This window comes from Elephas maximus, chromosome 1 (genome assembly GCF_024166365.1).
Source record: "Elephas maximus indicus isolate mEleMax1 chromosome 1, mEleMax1 primary haplotype, whole genome shotgun sequence".
Taxonomy (NCBI): domain Eukaryota; kingdom Metazoa; phylum Chordata; class Mammalia; order Proboscidea; family Elephantidae; genus Elephas; species Elephas maximus.
The window spans coordinates 111,461,935-111,479,946 of record NC_064819.1 but is presented as its reverse complement, the minus strand read 5'-3'; the positions used below and the strand labels follow the sequence as shown (position 1 = coordinate 111,479,946).

Below are 18,012 nucleotides of genomic sequence, written 5' to 3'. Positions count from 1 at the left end.
CCTACTTCATGTTTTAAACTGTCAATTTCTCTATTTAGTTATCAGAGTTATATAAATCAATAACTTATACATGTAAGTTTATTAGCAATTTTAATCAAAGAATAACATGATATCGTAAATTGCTTAAAGGTAATATTTCTTAGAGCATATAAATAACAAAATTATTTTGTAAAATTTTTCTACATTTAATTACAACATTATTAATTACCTTACTGGTAACTAAGCGGAAGCCTTTTTTTTCTCTTTTTCCTTTAATTGCTACTTCATTCTCAAAGAAGTTATTGACATACGTTCACAAACACTAACTACCACAATATTGTAACTAATACACCAGAAAATTTGACAAAATTAGCAACTATAAAAACACCAGCAGAATGAAAACAACAGCACGTTTGTTGCCCGTGCAGATGAAACCAGATAATTTGACACGTCATTGTAATTGGGTGATAACGGTATCTCTTACCGGGGCCCATTAAAAAAAAGATCAACCCGTTGCCGTGGAGTTGATTCCACTACAGGACAGAGTAGAACTATCTCAGGGTTTCCAAGGCTGTAATTTTCACAGCAACAGAATGCCACATCTTTCTCCCAAAGAGGAGCTGGTTGGCTCGATCCCCTGACCTTCTGGTTAGCACCTGAGCACATAAGCACCACGCCACCAGGGCTCCCGGTGCATTAACCAAAAAACCCAAACCTGTTGCCATGGAGTCAATTCCGATTCATAGTGACCCTACAGAATTGAGTAGAACTTCTCTGTAGAGTTTCCAAGGAGCGGCTGGTGGATTCGAACTGCTGACCGTTAGGTTAGCAGCCGACCTCTTAACCACTGGGGCACCAGGACTCCTATTCCTGGAGTTCATTAAACCAAACCCGTTGCCGTCGAGCCGATTCCAACTCATAGCGACCCTACAGGACCGAGAAGAACTGTCCCGTAGGGATCCCAACGGGCGCCTGGTGGATTAGAACCACCAACCTTCTGGTTAGCAGTCGTAGCACTTACCCACTATGCGACCAGGTCATTAGAAGGTTCAAAAAGTAAGTTAGCATAGAGTTTAGCCTTGTAAGTGTATTAATACATGCAAACTGGGCTTACGAAAAATTTTTTTGGTTATAACTAAGCATAGGGATATCTTTATAAAAAACAAATTTCTGCTGAAATACTGTACCAAAGTTTTGTAGACAGTCATTTTGTTGTCACCCCCTGTTACCTGGTGCAGTCCGCACCCTCCTAGTGACATCACTGCCCTCCTCCCTACCTCCACATAATTTTCTCCAGGCATTTTTAACAGGAGGAATCTAATCTCTCCTTTACAAAAGCCATTGAGTCACAGGGGGAAAATCAGTTAAAAAACAAACAAACGAAAAATGGAGCTGTATCTAATCATCTAGCAATCTTTCGATTATTTTTTTTAAGTTGATGTGTTTTTATTTGGTAAAAACAATAAATAGTAAAAATTCTCCAATCAGCTTTGGGAGGAGAGAGAAAAAAACAGAGGGCCCAGAGGGCAGGAGTGGCCAAGAGCACAAAGGCCAAAGCACAGTAACGTGCTGGGTTACTGGAGAGAGAAATGCATTTTAGAACAGGACAAACTTTAACATTTACAAATGATAACACATCAGAGCTATTTTTTTAAACGGGAAAGAAAACATAAGGGCTAATATTCAAATACATAGTAAAGAATTCAAAGGGACGACAAAGGCACTTTACTCACAAAACCTTCAGAAGAAACACCTGCTCACGCAAGGTCATAATTCCATTCTAGGTGGCTGAAGTGAAGAGTCAAAGGGCCTCTTAGGCTTTCTCTTACTCCTGCAGGTGGTTGTAACTGTCTTTCCTTTAAGCTCTTAAAACCCAAACTTTTTAAGCTCTTTGTGTTTTTTTTTTTTTGGTAGCATACCTCAGAATACCTTCATGAAACAGCACATTGCAATTGTCTTTGCACGTCTCCCCACCAACCGGTAAGACTCTGGAAGATCAGAACCTGGCTCTTTCCAGCTATGCCTCCACAGTTCCTAGTATTACAGTAATTATAATAATGTTGCAATAATGCGTGCCCTTCCTTGGGTGTAGCATTTATATACTAATGACCTCTCAGAGTCTCTCAAAGTATAAACTATATTACAGCTCAGTTAAGCTCAAGAGGTCAAGTATCTGGCCCATGGTGAGTAGGCATTCAATAAAGTAATCGGTTAATAACTGAAGTCCTAAAAGGTGGGTCCACAGCTTGTACCCAAAAGACGATAATACAATGAAGCTATGTAATAATATAAATTACAAACAGGTTATCTCAATAATGACAAGGTGGGCTGTGTTTTTAATAAGGTCATCCTCAGGAGTGGGAAAATGATTCCTATAGAGTAGCGTGACAGCTCGAAAAGTACACATTCAGGTACCACAGCACGCCGCTGGGGAAGCTATTAGACAAAACTGGAAGGAAAAGAGCTCCCGTAGCCCGCTGCCTTCGAGTCGATTCCGACTCACAGCGACCCTGTCGCACAGAGTAGAACTGCCCCATGGGGTTTCCAAGGAGCGGCTGTCGGGTTCCAACGGCCGACCTTTTGGTTAGTAGCCTTGGCTCTTAACAGCTGCGCCACCAGGGCTCCAAGGGAAAACAGCTCAGCCCTCCCATCCCTCCACCTCACCAACTGGCCTTGCGCCCACCCTGCCACATGTGCCCGACAGGCGTGGACGCAGAGGGCGCGGCCGGCGGGAAGCGCACACACACTGGAACCAGCCGCCCGCCCCTCCCCGGCCGCGGGGATTTGCGGGGGAGGCGCTGACGTGGGCGGCCGGGTACCTAGCTCGGCCACGGTAGCCGCGCAGCCGGACAGCAGGAACTTGCTCGCCCGGGGCCATTTCTGGGCGAGCGGTAAGAGCTTCTCCTCAGTCTCCGGGATGGACATTCAGCAGCAGGTCAGGACGACAATGCACCCCCTTCTCGCCGGCGCCCGGGCGCCGCGGCGGCCCCTCCTCAACCGGCGAGTGGCCAGGCAGGAACCATTTCCCTCGCTCGGCTCGCCCAGGCCCAGCCCAGCGAAACCGCAGCCCTTCCTTGGAGCACCGAGCGGGAGTGGTGCGGCCGCCCCCGCACCCAGCAGGAGGAAAACAAAGCGGAGCCCACGAGGCTTCTGGGAAATGTAGTTCGCCGGGCTTCGCGCCTACCGGGCAGCGTTCTTTGATTGGCCGGCAGCAAGGAGCTGCTGCGGCACAACCTCCAGTCTCCATGGCAACAGAGCGTGATCCTTTCCCGCCCCCGCCCACTCTGAGATCGGAACAGTCCCCGCCCACTCCAGGCCCTGTTCAGCTCCTGCGTTCTGTTTCCAGCGTCTGCATTTGATGAGAAGTGGAGTTGGGCGGGAGCGATAATGCAAAAATCACCTAAAACTTGGAGCGAGAAGCGGGGAGAGTTTCAAAGGAAAACAAGCTGCAGAAGTTGCAACACAAAGGTTTGGAGGCCTGGCGGGTGCTCTGACTTGGAGGGAGCAAGTTCAAAGGCAGTAGGACTTTTTCCCTTTCCTGATTCTGAAAGATGCTGGACACAGACGTGGAATTACTTTTCCCAACAGTCATTATATTCCTAGGTTGCGTTGCTCTTTTATTATTTCTCCAGTGGAAGAACTTGCGTTTACCCCCGTGCATCGGGGGCTGGATTCCTTGGATTGGAGCTGGATTTGAGTTTGGAAAAGCTCCTCTAGAATTTATAGAGAAAGCAAGAATCAAGGTATGTAACCGTGTGATGTAGAGCTTCCGGAGAAGATAATGTTTTCTTTTTTATTTTATTCTTTTTTATTAGAAGAACGGGGGGGGGGGGCATACCTGCTGCCTTCAATTTAATGATCTGGTCATTTACCAATTTCTCGATTAAAAATCAACAGCTATGCCCTCCGCAAAGTTTTGTGAAAGAAATTGATTTTTATTAGTTACGGGATACACTGCATCTTGCAACTGCCTTTTTGGAAGTAGAAGTTAATTTTAGTGGTGGTTTGGGTTAGTTAATTGTAGTTAAAATTTTTAAGTGTATGGATATTAATGCTTCAGTAAACGGAAAAGACAAATGTGTCCTATAACTGTGTAATAAATTAGTATCCAAAGCAGAGTTAATACCAGACTTCTGTAAAAATTGCTTGTGAAATGGGTCTTTACAAATTTAAGGGGCACAAAAAAAAAAAATTTTTTTTTTTTTTTTTTTATATTCTCAGCGGAAACCCTCGTGGCGTAGTAGTTAAGTGCTATGGCTGCTAACCAAAGAGTTGGCAGTTTGAATCCGCCAGGCGCTCCTTGGAAATGCCGTGGGGCAGTTCTACTCTGTCCTATAGGGTCGCTATGACTCGATGGCACTGGGTTTGGTTTTTTTTTTCGGTTTTGGTATTTTCAGTGGAGCCCTGGTGGTTCAGTGGTTAAGAGCTATGGCGAACTACAGCTGCTAACCAAAAGGCTGGCAGTTAAAATCTACCAGCTTTTCTTTGGAAATCCTGTGCTCTGTCCTATAGAGTTGCAAGTTAGAATCAACAGACGGTAAGGGGTTTTCGTATTTTCAGGTGGCGTGATTGTTTGATAATGATGAATTCCATTTTTACTGCACACTTACTAGATTAGTAGTTGTTGTAGATGTTGGTTTTGTCCTTAAACTATCTTTCAAAAATCTGAGCACTTTAGGGAACTGATTTTTATTAGCTTATTCATTAACGCAGTGGTTGAGCATTTGGCTGCTAACCAAAAGGTCAGCAGCAGTTCAGATTCACCAGTTCCTCCTTGGAAACCATATGGGGCAATGCTACTGTGTCCTATGGAGTCGCTATGAGTCAGAATGGACGCAATGGCAATGGGTTTTTTTTTTTTTTAATTATTTTTCATTTTATTTAATTTTCAGTCACCAAGATTTTATGGTATTTGATTCTCTAATAAAAATGTATAATGTTAATCATCAACTTTATTATGTATTATATTGAAATACATTCTATGGTGATCTATTCTTCACATGGGCAATTAACCGAAGAATTATATACGTAGCAGCGTTTTCCTTCCAAATCTCAGATTCCAATTTTATTTTATTTTTTTATTGTGCCTTAAGTGAAAGTGTACAAATCAAGTCAGTCTCTCATACAAAAACTTATACACACCTTGCTATGTAACCCTAGCTGTTCTCTCCCTCATGTGACAGCACATTCCTGCAGGAGCTGCCCACGTAGTCTCATGTGTCTACTTGAGCCAAGAAATCCTCATCAGTATCATTTTCTATCTTATAGTCCAGTCCAAACCCTGTTTCAAGAATTGGCTTTGGGAATGGTTTCAGTCTTGGGCTAACAGAGGGTCTGGTGGCCATGAGCTCTGGGGTCCGTCCAGTCTCAGTCAGACCATTAAGTCTGGTCCTTTTGCGAGAATGTGAGGTCTGCATCCCACTGATCTCCTGTTCCATCAGGAATTCCCTGTTGTGTTCCCTGTGAGGGTAGTCGTTGGTGGTAGCCGGGCACCATCTCGTTCTTCTGGTCTCAGGCCGATGTAATCTCTGGTTTATGTGGCCTTTTCTCTCTCGGGCTTATATTTACATTTTGTCTTTGGTGTTCTTCATTCTCCTTTGCTTCAGGTGGGTTGAGACCAATAGGTGCATCTTAGACGGCCGCTTGCTAGTGTTTAAGACCCCAGACACCACTCACCAAAGTGGGATGCAGAGCATTTTTCTTAATACATTTTGTTATGCCAGTTGACCTAGATGTCCCCTGAAACCATGGTCCCCAGACTCCTGTCCCTGCAACTGTGGCCTTCGAAGTGCTTGGTTGTATTCAGAAAACTTCTTTGCTTTTTGTTTAGTTCACTTGTGGTGGCCTCCCCTGTATTGTGTGTTGTCTTTGACTTCACCTAAAATTTTTCTTGTTTACTACTTAATTAATGCATACCCTTCTCCCTCCCCACCCACCCTCATAGTCATCAAAGAATATTTTCTTCTTTTTTTTTCAACTTAGTGGTCTCATATATTATTTGTCCTTTTGCAACCAACTAATTTCACTCAGTGTAATGCCTTCCGGATTCTTCCATGTATGAATTGTTTCACGGATTCATGGTTGTTCTTTATCATTGCATAGTATTCCATTGTGTGAATATACCATAATTTCTTTATCCATTCATCCATTAATGGGCATCTTGATTGTTTCCATCTTTTTCCTGTTGTAAACAGTGCTGCAGTGAATATGGGGATGCATATATCTGTTTGTGTGAAGCCTCTTATTTCTCTAGGATATATTCTAAGGAGTGGGATTGCTCGATGGTATGGTAGTTCTATTTCCAGCTTTTTAAGGAAGCACCAAATCGATTTCCATCAGATTCTACTTTTTTTAAGAAACTTGAAGAATATTGAAGAGAGCTAAAATGAAAATAGAAATAATCCAGACTATTTCTTTGCAGGAAGATTTTTTATATTATTGATGCAAGGCATATTTTATGAACAATAAGCTGCATTTGTTTAAGGTGTACAATTTGATGAGTTTTGAACATATTTTTATACCCAGGAAACCACCACCACAATCAAGATACAGAACAGTTTCATTACCCACAAAAAGATTCTTTGTGCTTCTTTGCAATTCATCTCTCCTTCTACACATGGCCCCAGGCAACCACTGATGGGCTTTTTGTCACAATTAACTAGCTTGCATTTTCTAGAATGTCTTATAAATGGAATCATACTGTATGTTACTCTTTTGTGTCTTGTTTCTTGCATAAGTATGATTTTGACATTCATCCACGTTACATGCATAGATCATTCATTACTTTTTATTACTGTGTGGCATTCTCCTGTGTGGGTATACCACATTGTGGTTATCACGTTTTGTTCACCTCTGGGTGAGCATTTGAATTGCTTAGTTTGGGGCTATTATGAATAAAGCTGCTGTGAACATTCATGTGTAAATATTTGAGTGGACATATGTTTCCCTTTCTCTTGGGAAATACCTAGAAGTGAAATGACTAAATTGTATGGTAAGTATAAAGAATGTTAAGGGAATATTACAAAAAACTCAATACATGTAAATTTAACAATTTAGATGAAATGGACCAATTCCTAAAAAAAAAAAAAAAATTACAAACTACCTGTCTTAGTCATAACAGAAATACACAAGTGGATAGCTTTAACAAAGAGAAATTTATTTTCTTATAGCCTAGTAGGTTACAAGTCCAAATTCAGGGTATCAGCTCCAGGGGAAGGCTTTCTGTCTCTGCCAGCTCTGGAGGAAGGTCCTTGTCCTCAGTCTTCCCATGGCTGAGGAGCTTCTCAGGCACAGGGGCCCCAGGTCCAAACGACACGCTCTGTTCCTGACACTGCTTTCTTGGTGGTATGAGGTCCCCGACTCTCTGCTTGCTTCCCTTTCCTTTTATCTCTTGAGAGATAAAAGGTGGTACAGGCCACAACCCAGGGAAACTTAGATCAGCGAAGTAACCTGGGTAAGGTTGGTGTTACAATCCCATCCTAATCCTCTCAACATAAAATTATAACCACAAAATGGAGGACAACCACACAATACTAGGAATCATGACCTAACCAAGTTGATATTTCTGGGGGTACGTGATTCAGTCCGTGACACTACCACAACTCATTCAGTATGAACTACATAATTTCAATAGCCCCGTGACTATTAAGGAAATTAAATTAATAATTTAAAAATTCAAAAAAAGAAATTTCCAGGCCCAGGTGGCTTTACTGGAGAATTATACCAAATGTTTAAAGAATAATTAATGTGAGTTCCACACAATCTCTTCCAGGAAGTAGAAGAGAACACTTCGGAATCCATTTTACAAAATTTGTATTACCTTGATACCACACTAAAAAGATTGCACAAAAGAAGAAAACTAGAGATCAATATTCCTCATGAGTATGGATACAAAAGCCTTTAACAAAATATCAGCAAATAGAATTCAGCAACATATAAAAAAAATTATATACTCCAAGTCCAAGTGGGCCTATTCCAGGGATACAAGGTTGGTTCAATATTTCAAAATCAGTGTAATCCAGCAAATTACTAGGATAAAGAAGAAAAGGCACATGATCATATCAATTGATACAAAAAAAATTGGAAAAATTCAACACCCATTCATGATAACTCTCAGAAAAGTAAAAACAGAGAGTAACTTCCTCAACTTGATAAAGAACATTTACAAAAAGTTTATAATTAACATACTTAAAGGTCAAAGATTAAATGCTTCCCCCCTAAGACTGGGATCAAGGCAAGTATGTCTACTGTCACCATTGGTATTCAACATAGTGCTAGAAGTTCTAACCATTGCAATAAAGCAAGGAAAGGAAATAAAAGACACACTGATGAGAAATAAAGAAATAAGATTGCACCTATTTGCACATGACATATGTGACATACTGTCTATGTGAAATACCTGAAGGAATAAAAAACTTCTTAGAACTAATTGTGAGTTCAGCAAGGTCCCAGGATACAATGCCAACATAAAAAATCAATTGCATTGCTGCATACTAGTAATAAACTTCTGGAAACTAAAATTAAAGATACAACCACTTACAATCATTCAAAAATATAAATACTTCAGCATAAATTTAACTACAACTACAAAATGCTGATGAAAGAAATCAAAGATCTTAATAAATGGGGAGACATACAGTGTTCATGGATTGGAAAACTCAACATAGTAAAGATGTCAACAGTACTCAAATTGATATATAGGTTTAATGCAAACCTTTAAAATTCTCAGCAAGATTTTTTTTTTTATAGATACATACAATATTATTTTTAAATGACATGGAAAAGCAAAGGAACTGGATAGAATAGCTAAAATCATTCTGGAAAAGAAGAATTAATTAAGAGGAATCGTACTACTCAATTTCAAAACATTATATAGGTACAGTAATCAAGACTATATGGTCTTGGCAGAGGGATAGACACAAAAGTCAGTGGAACAGAATGTGGAACCCAGGTAAGGATCCACACAAATATGCCCAAGTAATTTTTGACAAAAGTGCAGGAACATTCAGTGAAAGGAAGATTGCCTTTTCAACACATGGTGATGGGGCAATTGGACACTATAGGCAAAACAAAACAAAACAAAACAAAACCCTCAACCTATGTTTCACACCTTATAAAAAATTAATTCAAAATAGATCATAGACTTAAGTTTAAAACATAAAACTAAAACTTTAGAAAAAGTTGTAGGAGGATATCTTCATGATTTAGGGCTAAGCAGTAGTTCTTAGACTTGACATCAAAAGCATGATCCATAAAAGTAAAAAATGATACATTGGACCTCATTAAAATTAAAAACTTTTTCTCTATGCAAGACCCTGTTAACAGGACCAAAAGGCAAACTACAGACTGGGAGAAATATTTTCAAGGCACATACCTGAGGAAGGACTAGTACCTAAGATATATAAAGAACTCTCAAAACTCAAAAGTGAAAAACAGTCCAATTAGAAAATGGGCAAATAACATGAACAGACGTTCCACCAGAAAGAATATATAGATGGCAAATGAACACATGAAAAGGTGTTCAACATCATTAACCACTGTTCTGACTCCTAGTGACCCTACGTACAACAGCACAAATTAACCATTAGGGAAATGAAAATTAAAACCACAATGAGATGTCACTCATACCTATCAGATAGGCTAAAATAAAAAAGTAGTGACTATAGCAAATGCTAGTGAGGTTGCAGAGAAGAAAGATCACTCAACATTGCTGGTGGGAATGTAAAGTGGTGCAGCCTCTTGGGAAAACATTTTGGCAGTTTCTTAAACAAGTAAACATACAATTACTATATGACTCAGCAAGTAACACTCCTGGGCATTTTTCCCAAAGAAGTGAAAACTAATGTTCATGAAAAAACCTGCATATGGATTTTTATAGCGGTTTCATTATAATATACCAAACCTGAAAAGAAACCAAATGTCTTTCAACAATTTTTAAACAATATTCTTCGCCAACACCGCAATTCAAAGGTGTCAACTGGTCTTTCTTATTCATTGTCCAGGTTTTGCATGCATATGAGGTGATTGTTTAAACTGCCTTGCGACCATACCGTGGAAATGTTGTTGTTGTTAGGGGCCTTCAAGTTGGTTCCCACTCATAGCGACTGTATGCACAACAGAACGAAACATTGCCTGATCCTGTGCCATCCTCACAATTGTTGCTATGCTTGACCCCATTGTTCCAGCCGCTGTGTCAATCCATCTCGTCAAGGGTCTTCCTTGTTTTCGCTGAACCTCTGTTTTAGAAAAAAAAAAAAATTTTTTTTTTTTTCTGTTTTACCAAGCATGATGTCCTTCTCCAGGGACTGATCCCTCCTGACAACATGTCCAAAGTATGTGAGACACAGTCTTGCCGTCCTTGCTTCTAAGGAGCATTCTGGTTATACTTCTTCCAAGACAGATTTATTCATTCTTTTGGCAGTCCGTGGGATATTCAATATTCTTCGCCAGCACTGCAATTCAAAGGTGTCAATTCTTTGCCAGTCTTCCTTATTCATTGTCCAGCTTTCGCATACATATGAGGTGATTGTAAACACCACGGCTTGGGTCAGGTGCACCTTAGTCCTCAAGGTGACATCTTTGCTTTTTAACACTTTAAGGAGGTGTTTTATGGCAGATTTGCCCAGTACAATGCATATTTTGATTTCTTGACTGCTGCTTTCATGGGTGTTGATTGTAGATCCAAGTAAAATGAAATCCTTGACAATCTCAGTCTTTTCTGTATTTATCATGATGTTGCTTATTGGCCCAGTTATGAGGATTTTTGTTTTCTTTATGTTGGGGTGTAATCCATACTGAAGGCTGTGGTCTTTGATCTTCATCAGTAAGTGCTTCAAGTCCTCTTCACTTTCAGCAAGCAAGGTTGTGTCATTTGCGTAACACAGTTTGTTAATGAGTCTTCCGCCAATCCTGATGCCCCAATCTTCTTCATATAATACAGATTCTTGGATTATTTGCTCAGCATACAGATTGAGTAGGTACGGTGAAAGATACAACCCTGACACACATCTTTCCTGACTTTAAACTATCAAGTATCCCCTTGTTGTGTTTGAACGACTGCCTCTTAACCCATGTACAGATTCCTCACGAGCATGCTTACGTGTTCTTGGATTCCCATTCTCCGCAATGTTATCCATAATTTGTTATGGTCCACACAGTCAAATGCCTTTGTGTAGTCAATAAAACACAGGTAACATCTTTTTGATATTCCCTGCTTTCAGCCAAGATCCATCTGACATCAGCAATGATATCCCTGGTTCTGAATCTCCTTCTGAATCTGGCCTGAATTTCTGGCAGTTCCCTGTCAATATACTGCTGCAGCCACTTTTGAATGATCTTCAGCAAAATTTTGCTTGCATGTGATATTAATGATACCGTTTAATAATTTCCGCATTTTGTTGTATCACCTTTCTTGGTAATAGGCATAAATATGGATCTCTTCTAGTCAGTTTGCCAGGTAGCTGTCTTCCAATTTTCTTGGCATAGATGAGTGAGCACTTCCAGGGCTACATCTGTTTGTTAAAACATCTTGATTAGTATACCGTCAATTCCAGTCTGTTGCACAATCAGCCCCTGGCCTTGTTCTAACTAATGATATTGAACTTTTCTGCCATCTCTTGCCATAGATGTAGATGATTTGATTCCTGTGTATTCCATCTGGTGAGGTCCATGTGTATAGTCGCCAGGAATGTTGGTTTAAAAAGGTATTTGCAATGCAGAAGTCATTGGCGTGTTATAGTGGACTTATCATTTTAGACTCACAGACCCACACAATAGTGAGGAACAAATTTATGAAGGGAGCCCCAGCATCCTTGATAACTGCAGTAATTGCTATTTTATGTAAGTCAGATTTGGTAGTGGGAGCTGCCCTAACTGAATTAAGACACCTAACTACAATGAGGCTGATCGGACCCTGTGGTGTATGGGGCTAAGTGGCAGCACTCAGTCGACAAAGACAAGGTGACTGTGGTTACCGTAATGGACAGTGAACTCAAAGCAGTAATCACAATAGTCTGACTCATATGAAGTTATGGAGTTGGCTACTTAGTCATGGTGTCCCTAGGAGGGAAATAGATAGGAAATCTACTAAATATCTGTACAAGTGGAAGAATACTAGGTCAAGTGAATGGCAGTCTAACTCAAATCACCAGAATAGAGAGTCAGAGCCGCTCAATCAGTCCCTAGACTTGAGCAACTTTAAAGACCCACAACCCCTTGAATGAAGGAGAGGCCGAGTCCCTTTGAGGAAGGCCCCCACTACACTGCCAAGAACTTACGCTCTTAATCTTTCTCCCAGCCTTCCCCAAAGGGATCTATAGCATTTTATGAGAGTGACTATTTATTGGAGAAAAGGAAATAATCAGATTTTTCAGGGATTACTGGATACTGGCTCTGAACTGACACACTAATTCTAGGTGACCAAAAATGTCGCTGTGGCCTATCAGTCAAAGTGGGGGTATATGGAAGTCAGGTTATTAGGGGAGTATTAGCTCAGGTTTATCTGAGAGTGGGTCCAGTGGATCCTGGAACACACCCTGTATTGATTTCCCCAGTTTCCTAATGCATAATTGGAAAAAAAATATATTCAGCAACTGGCAGAACCCCCATGTTGGACTCCTGACAATTAAAGTAATGGCTATTATGTAGGAAGAGCCAAGTGGAAGTCATTAGCACTGCCCCTACCTAGGAAAAGAGTGAATCAAGAGCAATACCACATTCCCAGAGGAACTGCAGAGAATACTGCCACCATCAAGGACTTGAAGGATCCAGGGGTGGGGATTCCCACCACATCCCCATTCAACTCACCTATTTGGCCTGTGCAGAAAACAGATGGATCTTGGAGAATGACAGTGGATCATCAAAAACCTAATGAGGTGGTGGCGCCAACTGCAGCTGCTGTTGGTGGTTTCAGTGCTTGATCAAATGTGTCTTCTGGTACCTGGTATGAAGCTGTTAATCTGGCTAATGCCTTTTTCTCCATTCCTGTTTTGAAGGCCCACGAGAAGCAGCTTGCACCCACCTGGCAAGGCCAGCAATATACCTTCGCTGTCCTATCTCAGGAGCCCTAGTGGTGCAGTGGTTAAGAGCTCCTCTAAGAACCAAAAGGTCGGCAGTTAGAATCCACCAACCACTCCATGGAAACCCTATGGGGCAATTCTACTCTATCCTATAGGCTTGTTATGAGTTGGAATTGCCTTGACAGCAATGGATTTTTTTGTTTTTCTGTTTGTTTTGATGCTACCTTAAGGGCATATCAACTCTCTAGCCCTGTGTCATAATTTCTTACACAGGGACCTTGATCACCTTTCTCTTCCTCAAGACACCACACTGGCCCATTACATTGATGACATTATGCTGATTGGACCTTGTAAAGAAGAAGTTTCAGTGATTCTGGATTATTGGTAAAACACTTGCGTGGTAGAGTGTGGGAAATTAACCTGGCAAAAACTCAGGTGCCTTTCACCTCAGTGAAATTTCTAGGGGTCCAGTGGCATGGGGCTTGTCGAGATATTCCTTCTCAAGTGAAGGATAAGTTATTGCATCTGACTCCTCCCACAACTATAATGGAGGCACCTGTGGCCTAATGGGCAGCTCTTTATGATCAGTTGACTGAAGAAGAGAAATCTCATGCCTGGTTTACAGATGGTTTTGTGCGATATGCAGGCACCACTTGAAAGTGGATAGCCACAGCACTGCAAACCTTTCTGGGACCTCTTTGAAGGACAGTGGTGAAGGGTAATCTTTCCAGTGGGCAGAACTTTGAGCAGTGCATCTTGTGGTTCACTTTACATGGATGGAGAAATGGCCAGATGTGCAATTGTATAATGATTCATGGGCTGTGGCCAATGGTTTGGCTGGATGGTCAAGGACTTGGAAGAAACATGATTGGAAAATTGGAGACAAGGAGGTATGGGGAAGAGGTATGTGGATAAATCTCTCTGAATGGGCCAAAGAAGTGAAGATATTTGTGTCTCATGTGAATGCTTACCAAAGGGTGACCTCAGCAGAGGAGGATTTTAAGATTCAAGTGGATAGGATGATGCGTTCTGTGGAAACCACTCATCCTCTTTCCCCAGCCACTCTCGTCATTGCCCAATGGGCTAATGAACAAAGGGGCCATGGTGGCAGAGATGGAGGTTATATATGGGCTCAGCAACATGGACTTTCACTCACAAAGGCCGACTTAGCTACAGCCACTGCTGAGTGCCCAATCTGCCAGCAGCAGAGACCAACAGTGAATCCCTGATATGACACCATACCTTGAGGTGATCAGCCAGGAACCTGGTGACAGGTCGATTACATTGGACTGCTTCCATTATGGAAAAGGCAACATATTGTTCTTACTGAAATAGACTCTTACTCTGGATATGGACCTGCTTTCCCTGCATGCAGTAAAAGAAGCAGTGCTTCTGCCAAAACTGCCATCTGTGGATTTACAGAATGCCTTATCCACCATCGTGGTATCCCACACAGCATTGCCTTGGATAAAGAGACTCACTTCACAGCAAACAAAGTGCTGCAGTGGGCCAGTGCTCACGGAATTCACCGGTCTTTCTATATTCCCCATCATTCTGAGGTAGCTGGCTTGATAGAGCAATGGAACGGCCTTCTATAGACACAATTACAGTGCCAACTAGGTGGCAATACCTTGCAGGCTTGGGGCAGTGTTCTCCAGAAGGCCGTGTATGCTTTAAATCAGTGTCTAATATATGGTGTTTCTCCCACAGCAAGGATTCATGGGTCCAAGAATCAACGGTGGAGATGAGAGTGGCCTCACTCACTATAACTCCTAGTGACCCACTTGGAAAATTTTTCCTCCCTGTCCCTGCAACCTTATGCTTTTCAGGTCTAGAGGTCTTAGTTTCAAAGTGAGGAATGCACCCACCTAGAGGCATATCACTGATTTTATTGAACTGGAAATTAAAAATGCTACCCAGCAACTCTGGGCTCCTTATGCCTCTGGATCAATAGACAAAGAAAGGAGTTACCATATTCTCAGGTGTGATTGATCCTGACTGTCAAGCAGAAATTGGATTGATATTACATAATGGAGGTGAAGAAGAATATGTCTGGAATGCAGAAGATCCCTTAAGCATCTCTTAGTACTACCATGTACTGTGATTAAAGCCAATGGAAAAATACAGCAATCCAATTCCAACACGACTACTAATGGCCTAGACCCTTCAGGAATGAAGGTTTGGGCCACGCCACCAGGCAAAGAGCCATGACCAGCTGAGGTGCTTGCTGAGGGTAAAAGGAATACGAAATAGGTGGTGGAATAAGGTAGTTCTATGTTTTTTGTTTTGTTTTGTTTTAAATACCAGCTATGACCACATGACCAGTTACAGAAATGAGGACTGTAATTTTTATGAGTATTTCTCTCTTGTATGTGTGCATCAAATATTTTTGTTTTCTTCACTCATAAAATATAAGATGTAGACAGGGCTCGTATGTTTTTGGTTGCACATTTGTTAGTTGTATCATGTTAAACGCAAGTATGACTATAATTGTCTTTATTTAGAGATTATATATGGTTTAAGGAGTTGTGTACAGGTGCCAGGTTGACAAGGGTTGGACAGTGATGGATAAGATTGTGTGTCAACTTGGCTGTCCATGATTCTTGGTGGCTTGGCAGTTATGATGTAATTTGCTGTTTATGTAATGATGTAAGCACCTCCATTATGAGATCTGATATAATGTAATCATCCCCATGTGATCTGCTATGAGCAGCCAATCAGTTGAAAGAGAGTTTCCTTAGGGGCATGGCCTGCATCTGATATATATGGACTTTCTGAAAAAGCTCACTTGCTTTTGCTGTGCTCTGGGTCCTGCATTCGGCTCATCATCATGTTATCTCCAGTTCATGAGACTTAAGCCAGCGGCTTCGGTTTGTCAGCCCCTCCAGCTGCATGAGTCAGAAGCCTTTAGGCTGATGCCTGACCCATGGATTGGGACTTTCCAGCCTCTACAGTCCTGTGAGCCAATTCCTTGATATAAATCTCTCTCTCTCTCCATGCATATACATATGCTTCATTCGTTTTGTTTCTCTAGAGAACCCAGTCTAAGACAGTTTCTGATAAGAAATCAATGCTTAGTCCTATTGGTGCCTGTTTGTCAGTGATATTTTGTTTTTTACAATCTGCTGTCAGAATTATTTGTCTTTGGTTTGGAAAGTTCGATTATGATATCCCTTGGTGGATTTCTTTTTGGCTTTATCCTATATGGAGTTTGTTAAGCTCCTTGACTGGAAACCTTCTTGTCTTTCATGATATTTGGAAGTTTTCTGTAAATACATCTTTCAAAATTCTCTCTGTACATCTTTTTTCTCCTCTTCTGGAATTCCTATGATGCGTAAATTGTTCCTGTTGTTGGTGTACAGCATAACTCTTAGACTTTCTTCATTCTTTTTTTCTGATTGTTCCTCAAAAAAATTAGTATCAAGGAGTTTTCCCTCTAAATCACTGGTTCTTTCTTCCCTTGATTCAAGTGTACTATGTCCATTGAGTTGTAGTATGGTTTCTATTTCTCTATTGAATTTGTCATTTTGTTCTTGTGTTATTTTCCTGAATTCTTCTAGGTTTTTTTTTTTTTTTTTTTTTTCCCTTGATCTCTTGGAGGAACCTAAATATCAATTCCTTGTCAGGTAGCTTTACTATCAGTTCCTCCTCGGCAATGATTTCCATCCCTTTATTTTGCACATTTACCTGAGCCGTCGTATCCCATTTCTTTATATGATTTGTGATTGGTGTCTTCAAGGCATTAAGGTTCTGGTATATTTGGTTATGTATTTCTTTATCGTATTTATGTTTTGCTTTTTGTTTTGGTATATCTGTAGCTTAGCTTCTTCCCTTTCTTTTTGTGGTGCATATCTTCCTTGTATCGTTTTAATTGATATTGTCTTATAGTATTTGTATGACTATGGAGCTGCCTGATATCTGGTCTCTATACGGGCTTGGGGCTGTCGGCTGACTAGGTGTGCTTTCTTCTCATTGGCGGGTGTGTTGAGTCACACACATTCTGTACTCTTATGTTGTTAGGCATGTATGATTTCTCTAGTGTACAATCAAGCCTTTTCCCTGATGTGAGATACCAGGTGTCAGCTGGTCAAAATCCTTTCACAGCTCTTGACAGATAATGAGTTCCCTTTGCGTTGCCAAGAGCAGTCAATGTGACCCCTGAAGCACAAGATGGGGCACAGGGAGGGACATGCAGGATAGAGCGTGGAGGCTCATACACCAGGGATGGGTCAGTAGGGGAGGGCGTGGAGTCCACTCAGCTGAGAGATAGGCAGCTGGTAAGGGCACATAATTTCACGTAGCCAGGTTGAGGTGGGTCATTGTCAGCACAGCAGGGAACAGAGTCCCACTCAACTGGGTGGAGGTTGATAGGACAGGGCATGGAGTCCCACACTGCCAGGGGCTGTGTAGCTGGGGAGGGCATGCAGTCCTGCTCCTCTGGTAGGGGTCTGTGGGTAGAAGGGGCTGGCTTGGGTTCGCACAGATGGTTTGCTCCTCAAGGAGGGGTGATGGATGTGGCTGGGTTTGTGGGGCACTAGCATGGGCTGCCTGTGCTTCTGGGAGGGGTGATGGGCATGTGTCTTAGGCTGGGTTCCCTAGAGAAGCAAAACCCGTAAAGTGTGTAAATATATATATAGAGAGAGATTTATGTCAAGGAAATGGCTCACATGGTTGTAGAGGCTAAAACATCCCAAGTCCATGGGTCAGGAAAGAGGCTTCTCCTGATTCATGTAACTGTGTAAGGGCTGGTGAACCCAAGATTGGCAGGTCGGAGAGCAGGGCTCCTGCTCACAGGCTGCAAAGATCAATGAATCCCAAGATCAGTAGGCAAGAACGCAGGCAAGTTGCTAGCTCAAGTCCCAAGAACCAGAGGTCCGACAAATAGGAGCCAGCTGTAGGATCCAGAATGAGCAAAAGTCCCCGAGTCCTGCCAGAATGTCCATCCACACTTGCCGCAGGCCACACACCCAAGGAAACTCCTTCAGTGGGTTGGGTACTCATAGCAGATTCCATCATG

At 41.7% G+C, this 18,012-nt stretch overlaps 2 protein-coding genes across 8 annotated transcripts in view; one reads left to right on the top strand and one right to left on the bottom strand.

Annotated features, from left to right (window-relative positions):
* The window catches only part of SLC25A27 (solute carrier family 25 member 27), a 33,801-nt gene extending 30,714 nt beyond the window's left edge, over positions 1–3,087 (bottom strand). For 2 of the 5 annotated variants that reach the window (XM_049893608.1, XM_049893599.1), the window contains exon 1: positions 2,799–3,084. In XM_049893608.1, coding sequence (XP_049749565.1) covers positions 2,799–2,904 — 106 coding nt within the window. In that variant the 5' untranslated portion in view covers positions 2,905–3,084. Of the gene's footprint in view, positions 1–2,798 lie in introns of all 5 variants that reach the window. The other 3 variants (XM_049893616.1, XM_049893624.1, XM_049893650.1) reach the window with 2 other exon arrangements.
* A 72-nt stretch (positions 3,088–3,159) lies between these two features.
* The window catches only part of LOC126081623 (24-hydroxycholesterol 7-alpha-hydroxylase), a 104,467-nt gene continuing 89,614 nt past the window's right edge, over positions 3,160–18,012 (top strand). For all 3 annotated transcript variants that reach the window (XM_049893577.1, XM_049893570.1, XM_049893586.1), the window contains exon 1: positions 3,160–3,722. In XM_049893577.1, the coding sequence (XP_049749534.1) occupies positions 3,531–3,722 (192 nt within the window). In that variant the 5' untranslated portion in view covers positions 3,160–3,530. The remainder of the gene's footprint in view (positions 3,723–18,012) is intronic.